Source organism: Helianthus annuus, chromosome 1, assembly GCF_002127325.2.
Source record: "Helianthus annuus cultivar XRQ/B chromosome 1, HanXRQr2.0-SUNRISE, whole genome shotgun sequence".
NCBI lineage: Eukaryota > Viridiplantae > Streptophyta > Magnoliopsida > Asterales > Asteraceae > Helianthus > Helianthus annuus.
In genome coordinates, this window is record NC_035433.2 from 52706470 (window position 1) to 52709847 (window position 3378).

General features: G+C 39.6%; 1 protein-coding gene across 1 annotated transcript; it reads right to left on the reverse strand.

Moving 5' to 3' along the window:
- Positions 1–260: 260 nt before the first annotated feature.
- LOC110902161 lies at positions 261–1088 on the reverse strand. Its single transcript, XM_022148884.1, has 2 exons — positions 905–1088; positions 261–739 (listed from the first exon to the last, which is right to left on the reverse strand). Exons 1-2 carry the CDS (start codon positions 1086–1088, stop codon positions 261–263), a joined length of 663 nt encoding a protein of 220 aa, XP_022004576.1.
- Between the last annotated feature and the right edge of the window lie 2290 nt (positions 1089–3378).

Sequence of the window (3378 nt, forward strand, 5' to 3'; positions counted from 1 at the left end):
ATATTCTAGCTAGCTTCTTCAAGCGATAGTCCCCACTTCGTTCCTGGAAAATCAATCCATCCTTACATCTTCGTCAAGGCTCCCCAGCTCCACTGGAAATAAATCGACACTAGAACTATGACCACCTAACTAAATACTACAAGTGCGAAAAACTCCACTAGTTTCTATCAACTTACCAATTACTAGTTCTATCGAGCACTTTATACTCAGCTTACTTGTTGGTGAACACAAAAATGGTTCAGAGTTTTTCAAAACAAAACTCAAGTCAGCTTTGGTATTAAAAGTATGAACATAGATTGGTTTTTGATCCGAAATATACCAGTAACAGTAGCAGGATTTTTACATGCCTTCCCAGCACTCGCCTCAACGGATTTGCCCCTTGCATCCTGTACTTCCGGTTTCGGACAATTTCTTTTGTTGTGTCCTTGCTCACCACATACGAAGCATCCCTTGAGCTTAACTCCATCTAACGTACTCTTAGCATAACACTTGGGGGTCACATGTCCGGTTTGGCCACACCTGGCGCACTTCTCTTGTTCATCACCGACTTTACCCTTTCCCGACTCTCTAGGGTTAGCTACACATGCTCTCCCCAAGCTACGCTTCTTCCCACGTTCCTCTTCGAGGTTCCTCTTAGAGCTCTCAGGTTTGCGCTTCTTCGAATCTCCAGTTCTAGGTTCGGAACGCTGAATCACTCGAATGACCGACTCATTTTGACAGCCCGATATCACGCATATCGCTGCCACATCATTGCATAGGGCACCAGTAAATGATCTTGGGTTACAACCCTGGATTGTTTTGTGTATACTTCTATGCATTGTTCATACGGATAATGAAAATCAGGAATACGTTCCAATGAGATCATAACACATGAACTACTAAAACTTTCCGATCATTATTTTACCTGGAGGGTTTCCAATTTGCGTCCCACTAAGACTATGCCCGTGAGCACCACATCCACGTTCCTGGCCATCGTTCTGGTTAGCATTACGCTGTTCCAAGGCAGTATTAACGTGTTGGGCTATTAGTTGTGCCAACTCTTCTGGTGTGGCAGGTAGTCCAGTACCCTGTCTTGCTTTTGGCGGCATTTTCGTCGTTTCTATTATTTACAAGAATAATAATCACATAAGACGATAACCAAAAATAATTCAATCATTAAATGTTAGTGGACCAAACATTGCGCATGTATAATATCCACATATTAATGAGAACAATTTTTAAACCAAAAGTTAATCATCTGATATTATCATAGAAATTTTCAAACTTGTTTTTCAGTACAACCCAACTATCCTCGGTATGTCTACATCGACACCCATAACAAGTTTTCACAAAAATTTCTACTTAATATCACAAAAGTATATAACTGGCATGCAAGCCCCCAAAACCAAAGTACTAAAAAGTGTCTTAACACAACAACCATAAACAAACAACAACAACTAACATATAACGCTTCATCCCCATAAAATCTAGTATCTTCCTGACCAACTCCTCCAAATCCACTATCCTCCAATGCATCTGGTCCATCGCACTGTTATACAAATCCTTCAACTCATCATACCAGTCCATTTGCCCCTCGAGGTCCTTCATCTTACCCTTGTTCGTTTCCAGTTCTTCGCGCAAGGTAGCAAACTGTCGGTCACAGTGGCAACATAGATCTACCCAAACCCCTTTCTGCTTCTTAGAAGCAGATGTAGTCTCAGCACGTGATGTAGAAGCAACCTCCCCAGCTGGCCTAACCCTCTTCCCACGGCGATAATACACTAATAGAGGCGTAGTAGATGTGCGTGACTCTAAGAAGGGTAAAGATGACTCTGACAGAACAGGTGGAGGGACCTCAGCGATAGACTCGATCACAGTAGCAGGTGGAACAACTGACGGCTCTAATGGTCGAGCCGTGACAATAGTGGCATCCACCACTGGTGCAATACTAAGAGATCCTCCAATAACAGGGACACCTCTGATCACGTCATCGATAACTGGTACTGTGCCGAATGATTGTCCCATCTCATGAATCGAGAGAGGAGCGTCATCGTTGTCATCAATCCACCTGTTGCTTGTGAAAGCATATCGGGGGTCTACCTGGCTGGGGAAAGCAGCAGGGTCGACGTGGAATGATGAAGCAAACTCAGCCATACCAACCATCTGTGGGGTCGTGATAGGTATCTCTGGTAGAATGGATCTGGGTGAAGTCTCGAAATCTGGCTCGCTATCTGAGTCGTTGATCTTGATGACCTCGTGCTCGTGCGACATCTGTGACACATATGTAACCGTACAAGTAAGTGTGTGATCAATATGATTAGTAACACATAAGGCCCAAATAAACAGAAAATCACGTATGCACATAAACACATAAGGGTTTTCATACATGATAAAATTTCCATGTTTATTTAAAATTCTTGGCTTAGAGAATTTTGGACTTTACATCTCAAAATTATTCGGTTGAAGTCTAGTGTTTTCTCCCGAAAACATCTGGTTCGCTAACAACCATTGGCTCTGATACCAACTTCTGTCACACCCCAAAAACGTCGCAGCGGAATTTAAAATGTAGTGGTGACGGAAGTTGGTGCCCATTTCTATCTTGATGTTTGATGCATTATAGTGTTGGACAATATTACTTAATTTAAAACGTAGATTTTAAGATTAACGTTCCAAAACACGACAGACATAACCATGACAGGATAAAGTTGTCTTTGATCCTCACGGATCTCATTACATTTTCCCAGAAAATTTAAAAGTCAGTCCAATATTTTAAGTGACAAAACATGCATCAACAAACCCAAGATATGCCATAATTCCCGAAGCCGAACTCAAGTACCTGTAGAACACGTTAAAATTAAGTGTCAACACAAAGGAAGGTGAGTTCACATATTCACATTCAAACAATTCGTTCCAAAGGGAAACTTTCTAATTATGTGTTTAGAGTTAATTGCTAAAATCGTCCCTAAGGTTTGGGCATATTTGCCATTTTCGTCCAAAATGACACTTTTATACCAAATTGCCCCCAACGTTTATAACTTTTTGCCATTTTCATCCAAACCACTAACTTAGTTTACTTTTCTCTTAAGTTGAGGATATTTGGATGAAACTAGCAAATATAAAACCACAGGGACGATTTTGGCAATTTACTCAAACCCTTTTTAATTTCTTTTATTTAATTATTTTTGTTACATATATAATAAAAAAGAATATACATGGAGTTTTTAGAAAAAAAAATTAATAGTTTTGTCACATAATTTTTATTAATTTTCATCCAAATCACTAACTTAGATTATTTTTTCTGTTAAGGTGAAGTATGTTTTAAATTTTATATACTAAGACAGAAATTAATTTACAACTTTTTTATATAAATCAGTTTTATAAACAGAAAACGTCATTGTT

Bases quoted from the DNA above. Each gene is read 5' to 3' on its own strand.
- LOC110902161 (XM_022148884.1), bottom strand. From the start codon at position 1,088: ATGCCGCCAAAAGCAAGACAGGGTACTGGACTACCTGCCACACCAGAA. The intron at 740-904 runs GTAAAATAATGA...ATGATGTGGCAG, and splicing joins GCAAATTGGAAACCCTCCAG to CGATATGCGTGATATCGGGC.